This window comes from Carcharodon carcharias, chromosome 4 (genome assembly GCF_017639515.1).
Source record: "Carcharodon carcharias isolate sCarCar2 chromosome 4, sCarCar2.pri, whole genome shotgun sequence".
Taxonomy (NCBI): Eukaryota; Metazoa; Chordata; class Chondrichthyes; order Lamniformes; family Lamnidae; genus Carcharodon; species Carcharodon carcharias.
The window spans coordinates 151403280-151430982 of record NC_054470.1 but is presented as its reverse complement, the minus strand read 5'-3'; the positions used below and the strand labels follow the sequence as shown (position 1 = coordinate 151430982).

The following is a 27703-nucleotide window of genomic DNA, read 5'->3' as shown; positions in this document are numbered from 1 at the left end:
AAATATTGTTAGGCCGTCAAGCCCTCCCTCCCCCCACTGCCCCCTCCAACCCCACTCACATCCTCTCACCCACTCCCCATGCTCCATCCATGTCAACCCATGACCTCCCCAATGGCCCCTCATACCCTCCATGCCAACGCATCTACCCCCCCACCCATCAACCCATGGCTCCTTATAGTCCCTATGTCAACTTAGTGCCAACTCATGACCCCCCACCAAGCCCCGTAGACCATTATAACCCCTATGCCAATTTAGAGCTAACTCATGCCAATCCATGACCCCCACCTCCACCCTTTGCCCTCCATACCAACTCATCCAGTATCCACCAGGGGATGACCTTAGGAGCTAGAGAACTTAATTTTATTTCAGATTTAATAAGTAGCAAATAGAGGCTTCACTATATAAAAAAAGCTCTTATTCATAAAAGCTTATTCAATAATTTAAATCCATGAAGTACTTAATCCCTTGCAAAAAACAAACATTTGTATTCATAACCCTACATCAAAGGCAGATAATCCTTTAATAACCCGTTGGAGCTGTTAATCAAACTATGAATATTGCCACACTATGACAACGACAGGCTATGGAAACAGTCAAGCAGTAATAATATTATAATAAAAGCACTTAGATTTATATCAACCAATTTCTATTGAAACTGCAATCACAGATTTTTTTCAACTCATAGACTAAAAGTTGTTTTTTTTCAAAATGTACAGGGCAGGGGTTTTAAATAACTTGACAGCTTGACAGTTCCACAGGACCTTATCCGTCCTTTATGAGCATTTGCATCTACTCTAAAAATTTGTAACTCTCACACTGCAGGATAAAGTCCTTGCTCCAGTGAAAATGACATCTGTTTGAACTCAACAATGATTTCACATGTGAGTCATCTCCTCCCCCTTTCCCTAGCTGGTGAAAATAGGATCTGTCGGAAATGCGGGCGGGACATCCGTATCTGGGCTGCAGCACCATTTTGGATAAGCTGTGGAGCCTTCACAACTCAGTGAAAATCTAGGTCTCATTGCTCTGTTTACTCAGACTTCTGTTGACTTGCAGAGGTCTCTGCTGTCAAACACTCGTTGCTGTAGTTTGTAGAAAGCTGAGCTGGTGCAACCTACTCCAGTGTTAGAGTCCCTTGTCAGCAATGACCTTGTGAGAGAGGTGGCTGCCAAGATATGGGAAGTGTTCAACATATTCCAGAGTCTCTCTTTCAACATATATGAGAAGTGGAATATTTGACTGACCAGATGTGGGTTGCAATAGGAGTTTTGTTTTAGCAACATTCAAGGACAGGCTAAGTTTTTTGAATGCATAATTGAAGAGATATTGAAAATCTGGTGCAGAGTGGGCAATGACACTGCAGTCACCTGAAAACTATAGATCAAATATGTCTACAGTGGTCAGTTCAGTTTTTGCACGGAGGTGACTGAGTTTCAACAGTTTTCCATCTTGGCAGTATTTAATACCGACACTTGGGGGCAGTTAATCTTTGGTGAGGTGAATAGCCACTATCGGATAGATTGTAAATAGAATGGGGGCTATCCCACAGCCTTGCCTTGACCCCGGTGTGGATTTTGAAGGCGTCTATTTCAGATCTCCCACTCAAAACAGTTGCAGTCATTTCTTCATGAAGCAATTTCAGGATTGTGATGAAGTTTCTCGGAAATCCAAATCTTTGGAACAGAATCCATAGATCCTTGCGATTTACTGGGTCAAATGTTTTGGTCAGGCCACTGAAATGCTATGAAAAGTTCCTGGTGTTTTTCTTTGATTTGTCTGGCAACAAAGACCATGTCAGAGGTTTCTCTGGAAGGATTTCCTCAGCTAGTAGGCTGTGAGTGCTTAAGATCTGGAATGCACAGCCTGAGAGTGTGGTGGACATAGCTTCAATCCTAGCTTTTAAAAAGGAAATTGGATACACACCTGGAGAGAAAAAGTGCAGGGCTACAGGGAAAGGATGGGAGCCAACATGAACTTGATGGACCAAGTGGCCTCCTTTGCCATTTAATAAGATCATGGCTGATTATTTTTTATTCATGGGATGTGGGCATCGCTGGCTAAGCCTTTACATCCCGAACTGCGCTTGTTCAGAGAGCATTTAAGAATCAACCACATTGCTGTGGGTCTGGAGTTACATGTAGGCCAGACCAGGTAATGACAGCAGATTTACTTCCCTAAAGGGCATTAGTGAACCAGATAGATTTTTACAACAATCAACAATGGTTTCATTGTCATCATTAGACCTTTATTCCAGGTTTGTATTGAATTCAAATTTCACCATCTGCCATATTGGGATTCAAACCTAGGTCCCCAGAGCATTACCCTGGGTCTCTCAATTACTAGTCCAGCGACAATACTACTACACCATTGTCTCCCCAGATTGTGGCCTCAACTCCACTTTCCTGCCTACCCCCTATACCCTTTTGAGTCCCATGTCAATCAACAATATATCGAACACAGCCTTAAATTTCCCAACTTGAGCTCCTTACCTCGATGGTGAAAATCTGGCCTTTTGTCTCCAAACCACCACCTCTGGAGAAACACAGAATCACTGATAGCAACTTCTGGATTTCCATGTTATTCTGCACATGTAACCATTCCATGATTCTAAATGCTGAGGTGGTGGCAATCATGGGGTCTCAATTTTTTTCCAAAAACATACTTTATTCATAAAAAAATTGTTAAATTACATTCCATAACAGTTCAAATTCGACACCACCAAAGGTACAATCTAGTTCAAGTTCTTTCCATACAGAATGGGGCATTTTGAGGTGCTTCAATTCCAATTGCAATGACATATTTACAACATACATTCCACAACAAAGATACTACCCAAGGGCTTCCACAGTTGCCACTATGGTGAGAAGACCTTAACTGTGGCCTTTCCCCATTGCGTCTTCATGGTGGCTGCCCAAATCTTTAGTGCGTGGTCCTGAACTTTGGAATGCACCTGTCTGCAATACTCGGGTGTGGACAACTCTTTGCACTGGATACAAACAAGTTACAGGGAGACAAAAGAGTCTCTTTCAGTGAGATGAAGGTCCTCTGGCTGCAGCTGATGTCCATCTTGGCATGTGTTGCAGAAAATAGCTGTAGAACAGAGACGTGGGGTCTTTTTTTCCCCGAAAAATATACTTTATTCATAAAATTTACAACGTACATGACATGATCGTTCAAAGTTGACATGTAAGTTGCAAAGCAAATCACTACATTTATAATCACAGTTAATAGTTACAAAGTTCATTGCATGTCAAACATATAACCCAAGGGGTTTACCCAGTTTCCAGCCCCTCGGTGTACTATGACTGAAAGGTCTTAGATGGTGGCCTTTCCCCACTGCGGCCTTTCCCCACTGCGCCCTTGTAACAGCTTCCCCAAATTTTAGTGTGTCCCTCAGTACACAGTCCTGGACCTTGGAATGTGCTAGTCTGCAACACTCGGTCATGGACAGCTCTTTCCACTGGAAAACCAGAAAGCTTCATGCAGACTAAAGAGCGTCTTTAGAGCGTGAATTGATGGTCCTCCTGCAGCAGTTGACGTTTGTCTCAGAGTGCATCCCTGGGAACAGCTTGAAGAGCACAGAGTCCTGCATCACGGATCTACTCAGGATGAACCTTGACAAAAAAAAACACGGCATCTCTTTCCAGATCTTCTTTGCAAAGGCACATTCTAGAGGAAGGTAGACAATGGTCTCTTCCCTACTGCAGCTACCTCGAGGGCAACGTGTGAAGGTGGTGAGACTCTGGGTGTGCAGGAAGGATCTGTCAGGTAAGGCCTTTCTCACCACCAGCCAAACTTGTTTGAAAGTTCTGGCGATGAAGCAATTTGCCAAATTACTTTGACACTCTACTCATAGAATCATCTGACAGGATCTACCACCTTTTTGTGTAGGGCCTTGACGATGTTACATGCAGACCACTGACTGATAGACTTGTGGTCAAAGATGTTTTTCTGCATAAACCTCTCCATGAAGGACAGGTGGTACAGCATGGGCCAACTGCTTGGAGCATTCTGTGGCAATGTAGCCAGACCTATCCTTCACAACAGCTGGGACAGATAGAACCTCATTTGTGACATTTGGTGTTTGCATACTGGGGGTCAGCTTGCTGCAGCCGCACATGAAATGCCATCAGGATGAGGGCAGTGTTATGTTCCCTGCCCCACCCCCACCCCCCCACCCTTGTCAAGAGATTTGTACATCGTGTACTTGGAGAACTGGTCCATTTTCCTTCTCCAGACAAAGCAGAAGATGGCTCGGGTGATCACCACAGTGCAGGAGTGGGATTAAGGATAAGACCTGTGCTGCATGCAGCAACATCAAGAGTGCCTTGCACCTGATAACCCCAGGTTCTTACCAGTGATGGAGACCGAGTGTCACTCCCTCATGTCCAATTTTTGTTTCACCATAGCTACATGCTCCTTCCAGTTTTTGGTGCACACCCCGGCCCTTCCAAACCACATCCCAAATACCTTCAGGTAGTCTGACCTAATGTTGGAGAGAGCAAAGATCAATGAGCCCAGTTCCGAAAGAACATGACCTTGTTCTTGCCACAGTTTACTTTGGTTCCCAAGACTCAAACTTGTCGCAGATGCTCATCAGTCTGCACACTGACAGCAGATCCGAACAGAAGACAGTAATGTCACCCTTGTACAGGGTGGCTTTGACCTGAGTGCCTCCAGTTGTGGATGGGGATCAGTGGTCCATGATTTGAACATGGAGATGAGAGGGGCACACCTACAGCTCCTGGTTTCACATTCAGTTAAGTACATTTTAAAAGCTTACCTTTTTGGTGGTGGCTTGAAGGACTGCTGGTTAGGTCTCACACAGACCTGGTTTCCTGAACTCAGTTGTTCCAGTGCCAGGTTAATCCAATCTTTCACAGGTGTTTCAAACAGGCAATAGGTTATTATTTACATAAAAAGGCACCTAATGCCTGGTTCAGGTGTAGGTATTGTAAGCCTTATCAATATGACAAGCAGCGTACCACCAACTTGTAATCAATGCGAGCTTCCTGCACGGGCATAGTGCCATTGAATTTCCAGTCCTGATGTCATATGACAAGAGGCCTGGAAATTCAATGGCATGGTGCCTGTGCAGATAGAACAGAGAAAATGAACTGGATTTAATTCAGCCCTAGCGACGGGAACTATGGCAACCAGACCCACTTAATTGTGGGAGAGGCCCCACGTCAGTCTCCTGGCAGTGACAGATCTTCCACCAATTAAGTCAGAGGCAGATGTGGCTGACACATACCCTGTTGGGTTTGCCTGCAGTCTCCTGGGAGAGGTCCCTCATTATCAGGCATTCAGTGCCCAATTAGGAACCCATATCAGGAATGGGTGAGTGGTGCAGTGCTGACAGCCAGCATCTTCCTTGCCTCCTACATCCCTCTTTTATGACCCTCACACCTCAATCACTTTTGGCCTGGCTCCCTCAGTGATCCTGGGCCTCTGGTGGATCCATTGACAGCAGCTGCCGCTGCTCTCAGCAGTGCTTATGAATTATAAAGAGCTGCCAGCCTCTGACTTGTAGGCTGTTCTCGGCAGGCGTGTCCTGAATCCCAGGGTGCCTGAAGAGCACTTAATACTGTTGGATCTCCCCTATGGAACTGACAGGGACCCCTGTCCGTTCCATAGGGGAGATCCAACAGTATTAAGTGCTCTTCAGGCACCCTGAGATTCAGGACACACCTGCCAAGAACAGCCTACAAGTTCTTTGACTCGAGGGTGAGAGCCCTGGAGGGCGGGCTAAATCCAGCTCAATAGAGCAATTGAAGGAGGTGGTATATCTGAATGTCATCAGTGTTAATGTGGAAGCTGACTAAGTGTCTGAAAATGTCACCAAGGGGCAAAGATGAGGAAGAAAAAGATGCCAAGAATTGGATCATGAGGGTCTCAGGAGCAGGAACGAGAAGCCATTGGTAGAGATGCTCTCACTATGATTAGATAATTAACAGGGAAACCCTTCAAGCAGACAATACAAGAGAGGTGTTGGAGGCTGATGATGTAGTCAACAGTGAAAAAGATAACAGAGAAATAATTCATGTTCACAGTCACAAAGAATGTCATTTGTGTCCTTGATAAGTGCATCTTAGTGTCAATGGAGGGATAGAAAGCAGATTAGAAGGTGTAAATAAGGAGGTGCAGGAGAGATAGGCACAGAGCTGGGAGTCAATGATGAATTCAAAAATCTTGGAAAGAAGTTTTAAGTTCGAGATAGGCAATTGCAATATACAATAATATGGAATAATTTCTAACAAACTTTTGCTGTACTTGTTTCAGGGTTGGAATATCCTTCCTATAATGAAATGGTCAGAATTGTACACAATACTGTCTAATCAATAAGATAAAAGCAAAATATTACAGATGCTGGAAATCTGAAACAAAAACAGAAAATGCTGGAAAAACACAGCAGGTCTGACAGCATCTGTGGAGAAAAAAAACAGAGTTAACATTTCGAGTCCATATGACTTCTTCAGAATGTAAGAGAAGTAAAATGTGACAAAATTATACTGCTTAAGGGGGGTTGTGCAGGTGAATCTGGATAGAAGGCCAGTGATAGGTGGAGGCCAAGGAGAGATTGCCAGAGATGTCATGGACAAAAGGACAAAGGGGTGTTAACGGTAATGGTACTGGCTAAAGGAGGTGCTGACGGTGGCGTTAAGTCCAGAAAGCAGAATGTGATAATAGCAGGACAAGGGTAAGCACTCTGGATAGAACAACATGAACAAGTGACAGATGGCCCTTGTGGGGGTGGGTGGGGGGAGGGGGTGTTGGTGGGGAAAAAGATTGAAAACTGGATAAAAGATGGGGATAAAACAAAGAATAAAAACGAAAATAAATCAAAATAAATGGATAAAAATTAAAATTAAAAATTAAAATGAATATTGAAAGGAGGGGATAAAAAAGAGTGAGGATGGAGGAGAGAGTTCATGGTCTGAAGTTGTTGAACTCAATGTTAAGTCCGGAAGGCTGTAAAGTGCCTAATTGGAAGATGAGGTGCTGTTCCTCCAGTTTGCGTTAGGCTTCACTGGAACATTGCAACAGGCCAAGGATGGACATGTGGGCAATAGAGCAGGATGCGGTGTTGAAATGGCAAGTGACAGAAAGGTCTAGGGCATGCTTGCGGACAGACCGAAGGCGTTCCGCACTGCGGTCACCCTGTCTGCGTTTGGTCTCTCCAATGTAGAGGAGACCGCATTGGGAGCAGCAAATACAGTAGACCAAATTGAAGGAGGTGCAAGTGAAGCGTTGTTTCACCTGAAAGGAGTGTTTGGGCCCTTAGACGGTGAGGACAGAGGAGGTAAAGTGATAGGTGTTGCACCTTCTGAGATTGCATGGGAAGATGCCTTGGGAGGTGGATAAGGTGTTGGGGGTGATGGAGGAGTGAACCAGCGTGTCCCAGAGGGAACAATCCCTACAGAATGCCGACAGGGGTGGGTGAAGGGAAGATGTGTTTGGTGGTGGCATCGTGCTGGATTGGCGGAAATGGCAGAGGATGATCCTTTGAATGCGGAGGCTGGTGGGGTGAAAAGAGAGGACAAGAATTTTTAGCATTTTTATTTCTCTTTGGCTCTGAAGAAGTCATATGGACTCGAAACGTTAACTCTTTTTTTTCTCTCCACTGTCTAATTAATATTTTGTTCAAATTCAACATCATCTTGCTTTGATACTCCATGCTTTTATTCATAGAACAAAAAAAATCAAATTTTCAGCATGCTTGGTGTGGAAAAAACCCATCTGATTCACTAACTTCCTTTAGGGAAGGAAATCTGCCATCCTTACCTGGTCTGGCCTATAAGTGACTCCAGACCCATGGCAATGTGGTTGACTCTTAACTGCCCTCTGTAATAGCTGAGAAAGCCACTCAGTTGTACCAAACCACTACAAAGTTAAACAGGAATGAAACTGGATGGACCACCTGGCACCGGAAATGACGATGGCATAACCAGCCCTGTTGACCCTGTAAACACCTCCTTACTGATGTCTGGGGGTGAGTCCAGCTACAGCCTGACATAATCATTCTCAAAGAAACATACCTTACAATGTTCCATACACCACCATCACCATTATTGGGTATGTCCTGTCCCACCAGCATGACAGACCCACCAGAGGCAACAGCACAGTAGTATACAGTTGGGGAGTTGTCCTGGAAATCCTCAGTATTTACTCTGGACACCATGAAGTCTCATGGTATCAAGTCAAACATGGGCAAGGAAACATCCTGATTATCACCCACCACCCATACTTGAGCTGATGATTCAGTAGTCATCCATGTTGAAAATCAATTGAAGAAGCACTGAGGTTGGCAAGGGCACAGAATGAAGTCCCATATCCAGAGTACAATGTCCATCACCAAGGGTGGCTTAGTCACACTACCATTGACCTAAAGGACATAACTGTCACACTGGGCCTACGGCAGATTGTGAGGGAACCATCAAGAGGGAAAAAAACTGCTTGACCATGTCCTCACCGATCCACCTGTTACAGATATATCTGTCCATGACAGTGTTAGTAGGAGTGACCACTGCCTTGTCCTTGTGGATATGAAGTTCCATCTTCACGTTACAAATACCCTCCATCATGTTGTGTGGCACACATCCCTACCATTGCCATCAAGCTGGGGATCAACTCTTGATTCAATGAAGAGTGCAAGAGAGCATGCCAGAAGCTGCATCAGGCATACCTAAAAATGAGGTGTCCACCTGGTGAAGCTATAACACAGTACTACTGTACTTGCATGCAAAGCAGCAGAAGCAGCGTGCTATAGACAGAGGTAAGCAATCCCACAACCAATGAATTGGATCTGCAGTCCTGCCAGATCCAGTTGTGAATGGTCATGGACAATTTAGCAACTAACAGGAGGCTCCACTAATGTCCCCATCCCCAATGATGGGGGTTTCTAGCATGTCAGTGAAAAAGACAAGGTTGAAACATTTGCAGCCATCTTCAGCAGTAAGTACCCAGTGGGCGATTCATCTTGGTTTCCTCCTAAGGAGCCCAGCATCACATGAACTGAACTGATTTGATTCATTCCACATGATATCAAGAAACAGCTGAAGGCACTGGATACTTCAAAGGCTATGTGCCCTGACAATATTCCAGCAACTGTATTGAAGACTTGTGATTCTGAACTAGCCACACCCCTTGCCAAGCTGTTCCAGTACAGCTACAACACTGGCATCTATCCAGCAATGTAGAAACTTGCCCAGGTATGTTATATCCACAAGAAGCAGGGCAAATTCTACCCAGCCAGTTAGCTCCCTATCAGTCGACTTAATCATCAGCAAAGTGATGGAAGGGGTCATCAACCGTGCTATCAAGTAGCAATTACTCAACAATAACCTGCTCACTGACGCTCAGTTTGGGTTCCGCCACAGCTACTTGGCTCCTGACCTCATTTACAGGCTTGATCTAAATAACAGCAAAAGAGCTTAACTCTAGAGGTTAGGTGAGAGTGACTGCCCTTGATATCAAAGCAGCACCTGACCATGTGTGGCAACAAGGAGCTCTAGCAAAATTGAAGACAATGGGAATCGGGGAAAACTCTCCACTTGTTGGAGTCATACCTAGAACAAAAGAAGATAATTTTTTTCCAGAAGACATTTTATAAGGTGCCACATCAAAGATTATTACTGAAAATAAAAGTGCATGGTGTAGTGGGTAACATATTAACATGGATAGAAGATTGGCTGGCTGGCAGAAAGCAGAGACCATGCATTAACAGGTCTTTTTCAGATTGGCAGCATGTGACAAGTGGCGTCCCATGGGTCTGTACCGGGGCCTCAACTTTTTATGATTTACGTCAATGACTTAGATGAGGGGAGTGAAGACGTGGTAGCTAAATTTGCAGATGACACAAAGAAAGGTAGGAAAGTATGTTGTGAAGAGGAAATGAGGAGGTTGCGGATGGATATAGATAGGTTGAGTGATTGGGCAAAGATCTGGCAAATGGAGTTTAATGTGGGAAAATGTGAAGTTGTTCATTGGCAGGAAGAACAAAAAAGCAGAGTGCTACTTAAATGCAGAACAGCTGCATAATTCTGAGGTGCAGAGGGATCTAGGTGTACTAGTAAATGCATCACAAAAAGTTACTATGCGATGGAATGCTGTCCTTTATTACAAAAGGGATTGAACATAAAAGTAGGGATGTTATGCTTCAGTTATACAAGGCATTGGTGAGACCGCACCTCAAATACAGTGTGCAGTTTTGGTCTCCTTATTTAAAGAAGGATGTAAATGCATTCGAGGTGGTTCAAAGGAGGTTTATTAGATTGATACCTGGAATGAGTGGGCTCATGAAGAAAGGTTGGACAGACTGGGCTTGTTTCCACTGGAGTTTAGAAGAGTGAGGGGTGACTTGATTGAAGAATACAAGATCCTGAACGGCCTTGACAAGGTGGACGTTGAAAAGATGTTTCCTCTTGTGAGTGAGTCCAGAACTAAGGGGCACAGTTTTAAAATTAGGGGTCGACCTTTGAGGACAGAATGAGGTCAAATTTTTTCTCTCGGAGGGTTGTGCGACTTTGGAACTCTCTGCCTCAGAGGGTGGTGGAGTCATTGAATATTTTTAAGGCAAAGATGGATAGATTCTTGTTAGGCAAGGGAATCAAAGGTTATCAGGGTTTAGAATGTAGAAATCGAAATACAAGATGATCAGCCATGATCTAATTGAATGGTAGAGCAGGCTCAAGGGGCCAAATGGTCTACTCCTGTTCCTATTTCTTATCTTCTTATAGTTGTGGTTGTTGGATGTCAATCATCTCAGTTCCAGGACATCACTGCAGGAGTCCCTCAGGGTAGTGACCTAGGCTCAACAATCTCCAGCTGCTTCATCAATGACCTTCCTTCCATCGTAAGGTCAGAAGTGGGTATGTTCACTAATGACTGCACAATGTTCAGTGCCATTTTTGACTCCTCAAATACTGAAACTGTTTGAGTCCAGATGCAGCAAGACCTGGACAACATTCAGACATGGGCTGACAAGTGGCATGTAACATGGCGCGAAATGACCACTTACAACAAGAGAGAGAGAATCCAAATATCTGCCCTTGATTTTCAATGGCATTACCATTGCTGAATCCCGCGCACCCCCCCCACCCCCCCCCGCCCCAACCAATGGTTACCATTGACCAGGAACTGAAACTGGACCAGCCAAAGAACTATAGTGGCTACAAGTACAGGTCATAGGCTGTGAATTCTGTAGCAAGTAACTCACCTCCTGTCTCCCCAAAGCCTGTCCACCATCTACAAGGCACAAGTCAGGAGTGTGTTTGAATACTCCCCACTTGTCTAGATGAATGCAGCTCCAACAACACTCAAGGCCATCCAGGACAAAACAACCTGTTTGACTGACACCCAAACCACCACCTTAACCATTCATTCCCTCCACCACTGATGCACAGTGGCAGCAATGTGTACCATCTACAAGATACACTGTAACAACTTACCAAGGATCTTTCGACAGCACCTTCCAATCCCATGACCTCTACACCTAGAAGGACAAGGGCAGCAGATGGATGGGAACACCACCACCTGGAAGTTCCTCCCCAAGTCACTGACTAGGAACTGTATTGCTATTCCTTCACTGTCGCTGAGCCAAAATCCTGGCACTCCCTTCCTTGCAGCACTGTGGATGAACCTACATCAATTGTACCACAGTGAGCTCAAGAAGGCGACTCACTACCCGCCTCACGTGAAAGAATAAATAAAATATATGCACACTGGAAAAACAAGGCCTGTTCGATAAAAGAGGCTCTTACAAACAACTGTTGAAGGACTGCCAACCTAACACAACTATATCTAAAACTGTGACCACCTATATAAGACCAAAAGAGGCGGGAGCAGAAGTAGGCCATTCAGCCCATCGAGTTTGCTCCACCATTCAATGAGATCATGGCTGATCTGATAATCCTCAACTCCACTTTCCTGCATTTTCCCCATAACCTTTGATTCCCTTGCTGATTAAAAATCTGTCTATCTCCGCCTTGAATATACTTAACAACCCAGCCTCTACAGCCCTCTGCGGTAGAGAATTCCACAGATTTACTACCCTCAGAAAAGAAATTCCTTCTCATCTCTGTCTTAAATAGGTGACCCATTATTCTTCGAAATGCCAATGAGTACAGGCCCAACCTACTCTACCTCTCTTAATACGAAAATCCCTCCATACCCGGGTTCAACCTAGTGAACCTTCTCTGGACTGCCTCAAATGCCAGTTTATCTTTCCTTAGAAAAGGGGACCAAATCTGTTCACAGTATTCTAAATGTGGTCTAATAATATTCAGCTCCTCTATTCTGCCTGCCAAAGTGCGTAACTTCATATTTTCCCACATTACATTCCATCTGCCAAGTTTTTGCCTACTCACTTAGCCTGCCTATATCCCTCTGTAGACTCTGTGTCATCCTCACCGCTTGCCTTCCCACCTATTTTTGTGTCTTCTGCAAACTTGACAATAGTACTTTCACTTCCCTCATCTAGGTCATAACTATATATTGTGAATAATTGTGGCACCAGCACTGATCAATGTGGCACTCCACTAGTTACAGGTTGCCATCCTGAAAATCGCCCCCCTCCACCGCTTATCCCAACTCTCTGTCTGACATTAGTTAGCCAATCCTCTATCCTGCTAATATACTAACCCCAACATCATGGGCTCTTATCTTATTAAGGAACCTTATGTGCAGTACCTTATTGAACGCCTTTTGGAAATCCAAATATATTATATCTACTGGTTCCCCTTTATCTATCCTGCTTCTTACATCCTCAAAGAATTCTAATAAATTTGTCATGAAGCTACGTTGACTCTGCTTGATTATATTATGCATTTCTAAATGCTTTGCTCTTACATCCTTTATAATAGACTCTAACATTTTCCCAATGACCGAGGTTAAGCTAATTGGCCTATAGTTACCTTTTTTTGTCTCCCTCCCTTTTTGAACAAGGGCGTCACATTGGCAGCTTTACAATCTTCTGGGACATTTCCAGAATCTAAGGATTCTTGAAAGATTACTACCAGTGCATCCACTAATTGTGTAGCTTCTTCCTTGAATATCCTAGGATGCAACCCATCAGGTCCAGGGGACTTATCGGCCTTTAGCCCCATTAGTTTCCCTAGTACTTTTTCCCTAGTGATAGTTATTTTATTTATTTCCTCCCCCCCCACTGCCCTTTTGCCCCTTGATTATTTAGTATTTTCAGAATGTTATTAGTGTTCTCTAACATGAAGACTGATGCAAAGTATTTATTCAACTCCTCTGCCATTTCCTGGTTCCCCATTATTATTTCCTCAGCCTCATTCTTCAAGGGGCCTATGTTCACTTTGACCTCTCTCTTCCTTTTTATATATTTAAAGAAGTTCTTACTGTCTGTTTTCATATTACTTGCTAGTTTACCCTCAAAGTTTATTTTCTCCCTCTATTATTTTTTGGTCATCTTTTGTTGGCTTTTAAAACTTTCCCAATCCTCTGGCTTATCACTAATGTTTCCCATGTTGTTTTTTCTTTCACTTTGATACTATCCTTAACTTCATTGGTTAACCATGGTTGATTTATCCCCTTCCTTGAATCCTTCTATCTTACTGGGATACAACTTTGTGAATCATCTGCCATTGTTCATCAACTGTCTTTTTTGCTAAACTCCTTTCCCAGTCCATTCCAGCCAACTCTCTCCTCATTCATTTGTAATTACCCTTATTTAAGTTGAGCACAGTTGTTTCTGACCCAAGTTTCTCACTCTCAAACTGAATGCTAAATTTTGCCATGTTATGGTCACTGTTTCCTATGGTACCTTTTACTCTGAGAACATTTATTAAACCTGCCTAATTACACATTACCAAATCCAAAAAAAGCCTGATCCTTGGTTGGATCCACAACACATTGATCTAGAAAACTGTACCGAATATGCTCTACAAATTCTTGCTCATGGCTACTTCTGCCAATTTGATTTTCCATATTTACATGAAGATTAAAGTCACCCATGATTATTGTCCTGCGTTTTTATAAGCCCTCATTATCTCCTGATTTATTCTCTGTCCTACAGAATAGCTACTGTTAGGGGGCCTATAGACTTCTCCTACCAGTGTCTTCTTCCCTTGTTATTTACCTCTGGCCATATGGAATCTACATCTTCCAACCCAAGATAATTTCTTGCTAACAAAGCTATCCCACCACCCTTTCCTTCCTGTCCGTCCTTTCGAAAAGTCACATACCCCTGATTATTTAGTTCCCAGCTTTGATCTCCTTGTAACCATGTCTCCGTAATGGCTATAAGATCATACCCATTAACTGCTATTTTTGCCATTAATTCATTTATTTTGTTCCGAATACTATGTGCGTTTAAGTAAAGAGCCATTAATTTTGCTTTTTTACCATTTCCCCCTCCCCCTACCTTTGACCCTATTTGCTGCGTTTTTTTTGTGGTTGTACCCTCTGTCCCTTCCTGTCACACTCTGGGTATCAATATCTAAATAGCTGCCCTGCAATGCTGCCATAACGTTTTGCTTTGTATGCCTATGTATCCCCTCTCCAGAACCACCTCCCCCCCTACTTAGTTTAAAGCCATCTCTATAGCCCTAGTTATTTGATTCGCCAGGACACTGGTCCCAGCACGGTTCAAGTGAAGCCTGTCGCACTATGCTATTAACTTATAATTCTATTAATGGCAACGAGGCATAGATAGTTAAATCAATTAAAAAACTTTCCAAGGTGTATGTGCATTGTTAAAATTAGAGCTAGGTCATTCAGAAGCATCTTTCCACACAAGGGGCAGTAGAGCTCTGGAACTCCCCCAAAAGGTTGTGGATTCTGGGACAATTGAAATCTTCAGAATTGCTAGATTTTTCTTAGGTTACAGTTTCAAAGGGAATGGAGCAAAGGCGAGTAAATGGAGTTGAGGTCAGACCATCTATGATCTAACTGATTTGTGGAACAGGCTCAAGGGACTGAATGGGCTCATCCTGTTCCTAAGTTCACTGTGCAATATATGCAAGCCTTTCACCTAGTAGCATCTTAATGGATAGTATCCTCGACTTGTTCTCAGTTCTTTTGTTTCTACAGTTTATTTCTGGAGCCTGAATTGCTTATTTTCCATAATAAAAGAATTTGTAGTGAAAAGAGAAGATTTCTGCTTGTTTCTTTTGATACATTAAGGGTAATTTTCTGAAGTCCAATCTATATTATTTTTAACTCACTATAATCTCAGAATTATATGCTCTATTATACAGAAAACAACTGCACACATGGCAGAATGTGTAATCTGAGCAAAAGGTATTCAACCAATAGGAGTTAACAGCTAAAATCACAAACAACAGCATGCAGTATTTTACTGTTCAGCTTGCAAGATGTCTAAGATTTTCAACTCCAAGGCACAAATAAGTTCAAAAAATTTCTTCATCTAAATACATATTTTCCAGACATTGAATGGGCGATTCAGTAAATTCTACTGATGGTACAGTGTTCTCTTTTATGATGAATTGTTCTAATGGAAGAGTGTGTCTGAAATTCCATCATGACAGCCTGAATGGAACAATTTGTTTGAGTGGAAGGGTACAATATTAATTTGGCCTAACAACCAAAATGCATGGAATGAAGAGAGGTAGTTAGTGCAGTGATTTTTTTTTGAGCTTAACACCTTAAGATAAAGTGGGGAGAAGGTTAATGAAGTCGCAAGGTGCTTGCTTCTTATCTTTCTGGAACCTTTAAGTAACTGAAGAATTGCTGTTTAGTTGCCTTGGTTCAAGATTGGAAGTCTACACACTCACTCAATTATTTTGCCTGTTGTCACATGTATATGCTGTACTTGCAATAGCTGATAAGCTAGACTTGCAAAATTACGTTCAACATGGTCTCAGCTCTGCCTGTCACTGTTCCTTTAGTGTGCACCAGATTTATATTTATCTAAAATATATGCAGGACACGTGCACTCAATTGGATAAATCTTCTGTGCTCTGTTGAAAAAATGCCAAATAGAAGTTCAAGGAAATTAAAGTAATACAGTTTCAGAATTTTAAAGTTTTGTACATTGTTATTTTAATGACTGATTCACTGCATGAAAGGAATTAATAGGTTTTCCAGGAATACTTCTGGTTTGATTTTTTTTTATGTTTAAAAGGCAGTCAACTGCATTTGTTGTGCTAATATTCGGAAGTGCATCCTTAACCTTAAATTTGCAACTGGAATATAACCAGACAAGGTTAAACAAATGTAAAAGCAGTGAATGAAAAATGTAAACAGTATCTTGAGTACTGTTTATTGCTTGAGTAAGTACAAAACAAATTAAACATTAGCAATAAAAACAAATTAGTGAGTACAAATACATGAAAAAATTCTCCAAGAATATTCCATAGTTCAACTTTATAACATTAACTTATGTTAACAGATATGCTTATATCTATTTTTAAATTGACAGTTATAGGCATTTCTAGAGGTAACTTAAGTTGACCTGAAGAGGGCTCCATTGTATTTTCATTCTGATTTGTGCTATTCCGTAACAGCTTCTATAATACCTTATTTTCACTTATTTCTTTTGCACAATATGTGTCAACATTAAGCTAGATTTGCAGACACTAAGACACTTCCAAAAACAAAGAAAATGTAAACTATATGTTCAAAACAAAATGCATCCATCCATGTGTTTGAATCTTTGTGTCTGCTATTTAGAGCAAGAAGAAACGGTTTTTAAGAGAGCTTCTCTGTATCATTCAAAAATTACAGCATATTATTAATGTTTATAAACAAAAAAAATTGGTTTTCCTCTTCTCAGGCTGATCTAGTTTATTCTCAGTTTTAATTTCATTTTATCGTGTCCAAATATCCCAAGGTTTCAGTCAAAAATTTGTCTTCCTTTTAGTGTTAAGTGCATTCTGCTACACTTCAGCACACATGTCCACATTAGCTTTCACTGCCACAGTGTCTAAAAAAAATCTTAAAGCTCAGAGAACACAGATTCTTTTGTTAACTATTAAAATCATACTGGTCAAAGGTAAGTTTTCTTCATCAGCACAGACTAATCACAGAGTGATTAAGTAGTAAATACTAAGAACGAAGCTTGACAGTGCAAGTAAGAAGCTGGTCATTTGATTTTGGATAAAAATTGTTGTTTTTCTTCTCAGAATTCAGTGGTGGCTATACTCTCAGCAATAAACAGCCACTGATTTTTAAAAATTTATTGACTCCAAATATTCTCTAGAAAAAAAGAAACTAGAAAATCTTCTTTGTTATGTAATTTTCTGGTTCCTCCCCACACATTTTTTTCTTAGTTAGGAGTGCATAATGGTTTGCACACATTTCAGTTTACCAGTCTCTGTTCCTCGAGTGACCCCCCCCACTGGAATGAGGTGGGAAGGGACCACCTACCAAGATGATGTTTGCTGGAACTTGTCACCCTGCAGAAAACTTAAGTGCAGAATTTAAAGTTAGTCAAGTCCCTCAGCTATACTTGCATTCATGGAACCATAAAATGTGATAGCATGATAAAAGGACATTCAACCCATTGAGGCAGCACCAGTGATTTGTAGTTGTATAATGTGAAATTTAAGAGTAGAGTATTATGCTCATCAAACGAATATTAATTTTATGTAACCTAAATAATCTTTCATTTATACCAGACAAGAAATTGAAATGCTTTATTTTGAACTAATGGTCTGGCAAAGAAAATGGAAATGTTATTGCATGTTAAGATTTATCAATACGAACATTATTAGGAAATCCCTACTGTGTAACAGCAAGAACAGCAAACCCTTTTTGATCAAACTAGAATAACTGACATGCTCATATACATTCAATCCCCATGACCCTTCATTGGATCACTACCACTTTGCTTTCAAAAACATTTCCACTTCTCTTTCTCCAATACAGCCACCACCTTCCCTGTTCCTCAGTACAAAAGATCTGGTGTTAAAGATTTACAAGCTAAGTGGGATTATTGATAATTGAAATATCTACACACCAAAGAAGTGTAATATTTATATTTCTCATCACAAACATTCCCTACAACAATGAAAAACATAATTCTTGATTTCAGTCCTTTGTTTCCAACTACTGCTCCACATATTTGCTTCTGCTAAAAAATTGTTAAACTGAAAGCACATTGTGGAAAATAAATATATTGTACACACATACTTTTTTCAATTTAGGTCAAAAATGCCCTGTGACACAGCTGTGGCATAGCTCAACGGCACGTCGAGTCCCACTACTGGCCCCATCATGCTCAGCCAGCTTGTGATGTAATTTACATTCCTAAACAAAAGAAACATAAAATAAGCATGACATTGTCTTAAAAAAAGGCACACTGAATTTTTTTTTTAAAAATAGGCGATTACAGTTTTGAAACATTTTTGTTTTCTGTATTACCAGATTTAACAAAGCAGTATTTGCAACATAATAAGTGTATGCTTTGCATTACCATGTGGAACAAATACAAGTAAAACGGACATTTTCAAAGGCACTTATAATGAATTACAAAAGGATTGCCTGCATGGCAGCACAGCTCATACAGCCCGAAGTATTCTGAATCTGAATGTCAGTAACTCTAAAATGTGTTTCCAATCACGAGAAACCAGTCACATTTTTAGACATGTCTGAAAGGCAGAGTTTGAGCTCTGCAATGCTTTTTTTCCCCTCATTACATATTTTTCTCTTTACTCACCGGTTTTCTCCACTCCCCTTTCTTGAAGTAACTGACTCCTTGCTAAGGATATGGCTCAGTGGGCGCAGGGTGCTCTCCAGGGCCTCGCTCAAATGGCCATTATTCACATTTACAGTGAATGTAAGCAAGCTGTTTCACCATCATCGGGAGGTGGGGTGGGGGGGAGGATTACAGACAAACGTTGTGCTGTCCTCATCCACCATCTAAACACAATCAGTTCCAACAGGGATTGCTGGATAATGATCAGGACCAACAATCTTAGCTGATTTCCCACTCTTTAATCCAAGAGTGCTGAGGCCAATTTTAGTGCCCCGACTGCTGCTTGGCTGTGATCAGCTAATGCAGCATATGTTAGGGTCAAATCTGGGTCCTTCTTAGTCTATATCACTAAACTCTTCAGTTGATAAGGTCAATAAACCATTGAGGGGGAAGCCTTAATAGATTTCTAACCTTTCTACCCACTACAAGTTTTATACTGATGAGACAAAACTAGTTGAAGAAACCAGGCAGTGCAAATCTGACAGAGAAATAACTGTATTTGTGCTAAGTTTGTCCTAAAAAATCCTTGCATCTTGTTCTTTAACATTGCAATCCCCTTAGCAGTCTGAATGCTAACCATAAAAGACTATTTATTCTGCTCCTTAACTCGAAAGCAGAATGTTACAGTGTAGGTTATGTAACTACATAATCTTTGTCAATTAACAGTATTCTACAAACAAGCTGAAGCAAATTCTGAATATTTGCCTTTTCTTGGATATAATTTGTTACATGAGGGCAGATGGGTAGCTACTACTAGACTTCTGTCAATACTAATCTGTCACCAATTGTTAGATGAAACATAAGATCAGCCAAAGCAGATCTTGCCACCAGTTTTCTCCACTCATGTAGGGAACAAACTTGCTTCTACTTATCTCTCTTCTTTCACTGACCAGCACTTAAAATTTGACTTCTAGACAATCAAAGGGATGTATCCTCACCCTACTGTTCCACAGCACCTTTTAACAAATGATTACTAGTAACAATGGACATGAAGGGTTGATATCACATTGTGCAATATTAGTAAGAACACACACAAGCATTCAGATGAAGTTAATGAATTAATCTGTTTGTTATTTTAACAAAAGCATTTAACATTTAACATAGTCGATATCTTTGTTCAAATTGTTAGGAAATAGAGATAACTTAAGTAAGTTATATTGGTATTTGTGGGTGATAGGAATGAGTTTTAGCTTTAATGTTTAAGTTTGATTTGTATTTCTGCATCTGTGTGTTAAGAAAAGGTCAAGTTGAGTTTTAGTTTCACTTTAAAAGGTGCCTGCATTTCTAATGAGAGTTTACGACTAAGGGAAGTTAAGCAAACACAAGAGTAGAAAAATCGGCTGTTGTCTAGCAGCAGGGGTCCAGAGAGACAGGTACCTCCTACAGATTTGAGTTCAGTTTTGAAGACAGCTGTCAGGCAGAAGCAACCTAGAAGGCACAGATAGCTAGTCCCAAGCTAAGGTTGTTTGAAAGTAGCTGCCAGAGAGAGACTGGAAAACGGACAGAAAGCAAACCCCAAGCTAAAGAAGAAAGTTCTCAAGAATCCAGGGGAATGGTACAAGAGAAAATCACAAATAGATCTTCTAATCAAAAGAAGGACAGGAGCCTGGAAAAGGTCCTGTTAAGTGGAGCTAACAGAGAGGAGCAGAGAAAGGCTCCAAGCATAAAGCTTCAAGTTGCAGGAAGCAGAGTCAAAGCGACGCAGGGTTGTGAGAAGTCAGGAGCTCCAAAGAGATGGCTGAAGGTCTGCTTCACATGCCCATAGCAACAAGTGACATTGGTGTACTGTTGACTGCGAAGTCAATGAGAGAGAGTGCGTTAAGCAAAACTTGAACGCATGTGGTGACCCAGGGGAAAGGAACATAGGAAGGAGAGTTCAAAACCCTGGAGGTGAACCCTTGCGGAAGGCGACTGAATGACAGTATGAGTTTGGGAGAAGATTCCAAAGTGAGTTCTTCGAGAATGGAGATTGGAAACCCTCATGTGAAGGATGGAGTTCAGTGAAACCAGTTGGCTCACAGTATGACAAACATCTGGAGGGAGCTGAGGAGAGATCCTTAGCATCCGTTTGAGGTGGCATCTGTTAATTGGTTTCAGAGTGTGGTACACCTGACTAACGGGTCACCTATTCGTTTACATGGACTGTGAACATTAGAGTATAAGATAGCTTTTATAACTTGTGTTATCCTTACAAATCTGTATATATCTATAAAGATATAGTTGTGGGTAAAGCAATATTGTAATATAGTTTATCTTGTCTTGTTTAATAAATGTTTTATTCTTTTGTTAAAAGTTCATTAGCTGACTGCGGTGACTCTGTTCAGTGCCCCCTCTCCAAGTATCTAAACAAACAAATAAAAGTTAGGATTATTCCACCCTGGGATCAGGCTTGTCCAGTGGTAACCTCAGCTGGGGATCATAACAAAATAATGGGCAGAATTTTCCCGTCGGCGATTTGGGGGCGGGGCCCACTCGCTGACGGGAAAATGACGCAGGATGACATCGGGAGGAACCCCCGATGTCATCCCGGTCCATTTAAATATTGAGGAAGGCGGGCAGACAGCGAAATCAGCTGGCCATTGACAGGATAATTAAGATAATTAAAGACGCTGCCTGTCCAACCTTAAGGCTGACAGGCAGGCCAAGAGCCCCAGCGGGCTTCTGATAATACATGAAACCTCATCCACTGGCGGGATGAGGCTCATGTCCGTTTTTTAAAACTTTAATAAAGTTTATGTGCTTATTATTAACATGTCCCATCTCGTGTGACATTGTCACATGAGGGGGACATGTTAATAATTTTTATATTTTTCAAGTTTTTTACACTGTCAGTGATGTCCCTGAGACAGCACTTATTCTCAGGGAACAGTGCGCTGTTTCGTGCGCATGGGCGGAAGACACACTTTGACAGATGGGGAATCTCTCCCCCCCCAGCACAGGAAGCGCTATGCGCTTCCTGTCGGGCAGGCCGTTGGATGGGCCTTCATTGGTCCGCCCACTCAAAATGGCAGCAGGCCCCGTTTCAGCAGTGGAGTTCGGCTGCCTGCCCGCAGCCGAGCCAGTGGGGCCCGCCCGCCCATCAAGGGGAAAATTTTGGCCAATGAATCAAACAATTCAACTAATAGTCATTTGGTAGTACAGAACTTGAGTATTGCTGAAAAATAGAGACATGCTGTTGAAGCTTTTTATCTTGCATTCATCAGGACAGATGCAAAAATGCCAAACTTAAGGGGAACAACAATTTATACTGCAAGAGAAAAGGGGTGCTAATTGGTTGAGACATTGCCATGGCGAATGCACCAGGAAGCTATTGTTCCTCATGCTTTTGTTTATTCAAAAACAATGTCTGGACATGTTCCTTTTACCTGCAGAGGACAGGTCCGAGCATATGAATATATGTAGCTTCTAGCAAGTGTAAATGAGCCTCATTGCATGTCTGACTAATAATCTTAAATTGGTTGTTAGTGTAATTCTGGGTACACTCAGGATTGTTCAGCAAATATTGCCCAATCGCAGAATCAGATGCAACATTAGACATTACATTCAGAGTTTTGCAAGCACGGGTTGTTTGAGTACAGTCAGTACTCTGCCTATTGCAAACAGCCAAAGGGGCGTGCTGTTTGATATGATCTGCCAGTCGATGGTACAGCCTACGTATCTGGCATTACACCAGCACTGATATCCATATACCACATTACTCAGTTGTGTGGTAGGCACAACATCTTTTTGGCTTGACTACAACATCCTGTTAGTGGAAAATACCAGTCGTGTTGCCAATGCATAGTAGCAGCATGAAAGAGCTAGCTTCACCTGTTGCTCAAATTTTTGACATACTTTATCTTTCCAGGGTAATTTGAGGTAGACTGGACACTGTTTCGGTCCAAAAGTGGCAGCCTTAGGTCCATTTGTGAGTATGCACGATAAGCAGCAGGCAGTAATCGGGGTAGCCATATCCCCCAGGATAGCTTTGATGGGCCTAAATTTGGTGTCAAGCTTGCATGGTGAGCGACTGGCTCAGGCCCTTTTCATGAGATTGCTGTTAAATGTGACGAGAAGCGTCAACAGTATATCTCTTTGTTCAGCAATACTTTTTTGTTAATAATATCGCAAAGCACAATTTCATCCCACTAAGCCTTATATCCTTCCTGCACAAATACAGTTCATTGTCGTTTGTTTATTTAATTGCTTTACATTGATTATGGACCCCATGAAGTCAAACATGGGCAAGGAAACCATCTGATCACCACCTCCCTCAAATGATGAATCAATGCTCCTCCATGTTGAACATTACATGGAAGAAGAACTGAGAGTATTAAGGGCACAGAATGTACTTGGATGGGGGATTTCAATGTCTACCACTCAGAGTGGCCAAGTAGCACGACCAATGATCGAGCTGGCTGAAACCTGCCAGATGGGGCCTATGGCTGGTGGTGAGAGAACCAACAGGAGGGAAAAACCTACTAGACCTCGTCCTCACTAATCTACCTGTCACAGATCCATCTATCCATGACAGTATTGGTAGGAGTGACCACCGCACAGTCCTAATAGAGACAAAAATCTGTCTTCACAATGATAACAACCTTCATCATGTTGTGTGGCATTTCCACCATGCTAAATGGAATAGATTTAGAACAGATCTAGCAACTCAAAACTGGCCATCATGAGGCACTGTGGGCAGCGGAATTGTATTCAACCACAATCTGTGATCTCTTGGCCTAGCATATCCACCACTCTACCATTATCATCCAACCAGGGTCAAAGCTTAGTTCGATGATGAATATAGGAAAGCATGCCAGGAGCAGCATCACGCATTCTTTAAAATGAGAGGCCAATCTGGTGAAGCTACAACAGAGTAAGTACATACACACGATAAACAGTGGAAGCAATATATAGACAGAACTAAGCGATCTTACAACCAAGGAACAGAACAAAACTCTGCAGTCATGCCACATCCAATTGTGAATGTTGCTAGACAATTAAACAACCAACTGGAGGAGGAGGCTCCACAAACATTTCCATCCTATATATGTAGGATCCCAGCACATCAGTGAAAAAGATAAAGCTGAAACATTTGCAACCATCCTCAGCCAGAAATGTTGATCCATCTCAGCCTGCTCCTGAGGCCCACAGCATCACAGATGCCAGTCTTCAGCCAATTTGATTCACTCCACATGATGGCAAGAAATGGCTGAAAATGCTGGATACAGCAAAGGCTATAGGCTCTGACAACATTCTGGCTGTAGGACTGAAGACTTGTGCTAGAACTCGCTGTTCCTCTAACCAAGTTGTTCCAGTACAGCGAGAACAATGGCATCTAACCAACAATGTGGAAAATTGCAAAATTGCCCAGGTATGCCCTTTCCACAAAAGCAAAACAAATCCAATCGAGCCAATTACTGGTCTCTTGGTCTACTCTAACTCATCAGCAAAGTAATGGTACCTGTCATCAACAGTGCTATCAAGTGGCATTCCGTTTCGGTTCCACTAGGGCTTGGCTCCAGACTTCCTTACAGCCTCAGATTCCAGGGGTGAGGTGAGAATGACTTCCCCTGACATTAAATCAGCATTTGACAAAATGTGACATGAAGGAACCCTAGCAAAATTGAGGTCAATGAAATTGGGGGAAACCTCTCAACTGGTTGGAATCAAGCACAAAAGAAGATCGTTGTAGTTGTTGCTGACCAATCATCTCAGTCCCAGGACTTTGTCACAGGAGTTCCTAGGCTCAACCATCTTCAGCTGCTTCATCAATGACCTTCCCTTCATCATAAGGTCAGCAGGAGGAGTGTTTGCTGGTGATTGCACAATGTTCAGCACCATTCACCACTTTTCAGATACTAAAGAGATTTATGCCTGCATGTAGCAAGACTGGGAAAACATTGAGGCTGGGCTAGTAAGTGGCAAGTATGACGACTTTTGACCCAGAAGCAGTAGTGTCAGGAAAATTTGTAATTTCTTTAAAATGTCTGGAATCTATAATTTTTTTTAAAAAATGTTTGAAAAGCATTTTTAAGAGATTGCATCAATTGTAAAGGGATTTTCTTTATTCTTTCATGGGATGTTGGCATTGCTGGTGAGGCCAGCATTGTTGCCCATCCCTTAGTTAAGAGTCCACCACATTGTTGTGGGTTTGGAGTCCCATGTAGGCAAGACCAGGTAAGGAGAGCAGATTTCCTTCTCTAAAGGGGAATGAACCAGATGGGTTTTTACGACAATGACAGTTGTTGTGGTCACCATCACTGAGACCAGCTTTATATTCCAGATTTCTTAACTGAATTCAAATTCCACCAACTGCAGTGGTGGGATTTGAAACCGCATCCCCAGAGCATTAGCCTGGACCTCTGGATTACAAGTCCAGCGACATTACCACTATGCCACTGTCTCCCCAATAAAATTGTAATTTTGTAATTCAATTGTCATTTTCTTGGATAATAAGAAATACTGATCCATGTGACCTGGCGATCATTGGCCTGGAAGCAGTATCAACAGGATGGAAGTTAAGCTACAACAAAGCCATTTGTCACGAAACAGAGAAGACAAAGAAACTACTGCTATAAAGAACAAAGGAGAGCTACAGCTGAGGGGAGAGCAGAGAATGCACATTTACAAGAAGTTGTGTGTGTGTAATACAGTTAAACAGGACAGAATTCTGAAGACAGGGTTACAGCAGAGATTGTGAATTGGACAATTCTATGGCTATGCTTCAGTTTTGGCAAAACCGATCAGACCATTTTACAAGGTTAATTAAAGGAGTCAGATAAAGGAGCCTCTGGGGAATCTGTGCCATCAAGACTAGCAAGGAGATTCTGCAGCAATGTACTGTTTGGATGACGACTGTCTCCAGGGGGACTCGGATGGAGTGGAGCTACCATTGCAGGTCACATCAGGTGATTTGATCAAGTGATCAAATCCATCGAGTGAGAAAAGTGAAAGATCTGTGTTCCTGAGGCCAGGTTGGAAAGACTGTGATATTGCAAATGGTGATAAATTTAATGTGGAATGTGAAAAGAATGTTTGTGATATCAAGGGATAACCTTTGATGTATTTGCTATTCCATGTGTAATTTATAGTTTACCAACCATAATTTGCCTGCTAATTCATGTTTAATTTATGTGGATTCTGTTTCCTGTTAAGGTAAAAGATTCAAAATGTGGGAGTTCGTTGGTAATTTCTTTATTTGAGATAATTCAGTAAACTTGGTTATTTTGGTTCATGGTTGTCCTTTGCGGATTGTACCACAAGTAACGTTCACTTCACACAAGTGCCAGACAATGACCATCTCCAACGAGAGAAAATCTAACCATCTTCCCTTGAAGTTCAACAGCATTATCATCACTGAATCCCCCGCCATCAACATCCTGGATTTTCCATTGACCAGAAACTGAACTGGACTAGCCATATAAATACTGTGGCTACAAGAGCAGGTCAGAGGCTGGGAATTCTGCAGTGAGTATCTCATCTTCTGACTCCCCAAAACCTGTCCACCCTCTACAATGCACAAGTCAGGAGTGTGATGGAAAACTCTCCACTTACCTGAATGACTGCACCTCCAACAGCGAACAAGAAACTCAACACCATTCAGGACAAAGCAGGCAGCTTGATCAGAACCCTGTTCACTGCCTTAAATATTCACTTCCTCCACTACTGACACACATTGGCAGTGATGCGTACCATCAACAAGATGCACGGCAGCAACTCACCAAGGCTCCTTCAACAGCACCTTCCAAATGCACAACTTTCAGTGTCACCAAGTCAAAATCCTGGAACTCCCTCCCTAACAGCACTGTGAGTAGGACCTACAACATATTCACAGCAGCATTTCAAGATGGCAGCTCAGATCCACCTTCTCAAGGGGAATTAGAGATAGGCAATAAATGCTGACCTTGCAAACGATGCCTGTGAATAAATTAAAACCCTACAGCACTTTCATAGAGTTATCATGAAACCACCTTAGGCTCTTTCACTTTTCATACCTCCCCTGCCTACTTATGGATTTTAAAGCATTCTATTAGCATCAATAAAAATGGTGAAGTAAATGTCATGCCAGAATTATTCTCCCCCAATAGAGGACATCTTTTCTCAGCATGGCAGTAATCAGTCGGTCAATATTACTCCAGTTCAACAGCACTTTACAGGAATCAATGACTAATTCACATCCAATACTTCAGAAACTAAAATGTCCACCCCCACTTCAACTGATAGGTAAGAAAGATAACTGTCTGGTCCTGAAATGCACTGTTGAAATATTTACAATCTTAGCTTAGTGGTAAGGTGTTTCAACTCTTACACAAGTTTATTTTTATTTTGTTTAAGGTATATTTCTGTTGACTTACCTATTATTTTCATTTTACCATCATAACTCCTGGTTAAGTAAATTTGGCATGTTGCATTTCAGAATCTCCAGAAATGAGAACAATAACATCGGAAAAAACATGTAAGCACAGTGAAATTTCAGCAGCATCATCTACTGGTCACTGTGAGCCTGAGGGGAAACAGTGTGAGAGTCAGTGAGAGTGAAGAGGGAGAGCCTGAGAGAAACAATGGGCGGAATTTACTGCTCTCCCCCATGCTGTGTTTGGTGGTGGTGGTGCATTTAATCAGGTGGGATGATGGTGTGCGAGGACCCTACTGCCTTCCAGCCACCATCCCAATTAAGTTTATGGTGGGAAGACTCGTGATGGCCTCCCTGCCCCACCGCTAATTGAGGTCCTTAAGTAGGCAATTAATGCCCTCATCCCACTGCCGCTGGTATATACCAGAAGTGGGCAGGGGACTTGCCACGTGGGGAGCACAACAAGCAAATCTATGTGGGGTTGCTTGCGAGCTCCTGGAGGATGGCCCTCATTCAAAGGCACTCAGTGCATGGGGTGGGCGGGTGGCAGGTGCAAGCCACTCCTGTCTATTGCTGCTGATCCTCTGCCCCATGACCCACACCCCACCTCGCCATTACTAGCCTGTGGCCTGGGATCTAGTGATGTGCCTGGGCCTCAGATGCGTGTCCCACTGGCAACAGCCACA

General features: G+C 42.2%; 1 protein-coding gene across 7 annotated transcripts in view; it reads right to left on the bottom strand.

Moving 5' to 3' along the window:
- Window positions 1–2697: 2697 nt before the first annotated feature.
- The window catches only part of atg10 (ATG10 autophagy related 10 homolog (S. cerevisiae)), a 294562-nt gene continuing 269556 nt past the window's right edge, over window positions 2698–27703 (bottom strand). For 6 of the 7 annotated variants that reach the window (XM_041186996.1, XM_041186998.1, XM_041186995.1 and 3 more), the window contains one exon: window positions 16236–18237. In XM_041186996.1, coding sequence (XP_041042930.1) covers window positions 18126–18237 — 112 coding nt within the window. In that variant the 3' untranslated portion in view covers window positions 16236–18125. Of the gene's footprint in view, window positions 3113–4355; window positions 4487–16235; window positions 18238–27703 lie in introns of those variants that run through there. The other variant, XR_005942884.1, reaches the window with a different exon arrangement.